Source organism: Macaca mulatta, chromosome 4 (genome assembly GCF_049350105.2).
Source record: "Macaca mulatta isolate MMU2019108-1 chromosome 4, T2T-MMU8v2.0, whole genome shotgun sequence".
Classification (NCBI taxonomy): domain Eukaryota; kingdom Metazoa; phylum Chordata; class Mammalia; order Primates; family Cercopithecidae; genus Macaca; species Macaca mulatta.
Window position 1 is genome coordinate 98,847,640 of NC_133409.1, and position 926 is coordinate 98,848,565.

General features: G+C 45.6%; 1 protein-coding gene across 1 annotated transcript; it reads left to right on the forward strand.

The window, feature by feature from the left end:
• Nucleotides 1-524: 524 nt before the first annotated feature.
• On the forward strand, nt 525-700 carry LOC114677550 (small integral membrane protein 30). The gene is given in 2 exon segments (XM_028847382.2): nt 525-546; nt 549-700. Coding segments are annotated over 2 exon segments (174 nt in total).
• Nucleotides 701-926: the final 226 nt, after the last annotated feature.

Sequence of the window (926 nt, forward strand, 5' to 3'; positions counted from 1 at the left end):
CAGCCTCCTGAGTAGCTGGGATTACAAGAGCCCACCACCATACCCAGCTAATTTTTTTTTTTTGTATTTTTAGTAGATACAGGGTTTCGCCATTTTGGCCATGCTGGTCTCGACTTCCTGACCTCTGGTGATCCACCCACCTCGGCCTCCCAAAGTGCTGGTATTACAGGCATGAGGCACCACTCCGGCCTCATTTTTTTAAGCATGGAGAGTATCATAATCCTAGTGGCGCTTAAGTAGCAGTAGTCTGTCCCCAGGAGCAAGGTTCATTGGAGGGGAAGGACTTGGAGGTGAGGATACTTTCAAGGCAGACTGGTCATGTGTGGAGATGGGGGGAGATAAGGAGGTTGTGATTACAAAAGGGGGTACAAAGTGGGTTCCTGTAATGGCTGCCTCCTGGAAGGCAGTGTCACAAGGAACCTCGGTCTCAGCATCTAGAGCTCCAGGAAGGAAAAATTTCAAGTCAGACAGAATTCTATGTATACCATTTCTTTGGAACCTTCAGCCCTCAAGATTCCAACATCATGACCTGAGTTTCAACACAGCTGACTTAGTCCTCATGTCACTATTTTGGTGTTGCCTGTGTGAAGCCGTAGAAGCCTGTGATGCAGTTGCTCTCTTGTTAGGTGTGGTTCTCAGCGTTACAGGCATTCTTGCTTGCTTGGGGGTGTATGCACGAAAGAGAAAGGGACAGATGTGACTTTGAAGGGCCTACGGAATCAAGCCTCACCGGGAAAGGCTTTGTGCTATTGAGGCTAAACCTGAACTTTGGTGAAAGTTTCCAGGAAGAATCAGTAAATAGGAGAGTTTTATATTTTTCATTGTTTCCATGAAATGGGAACAACAACAAAAAATTTCTTTACAACAAATAATGCACAGAAAAATGCAGCCTGTGATTTGTATTTGCTGGTTAGAAAGAGGTCAAG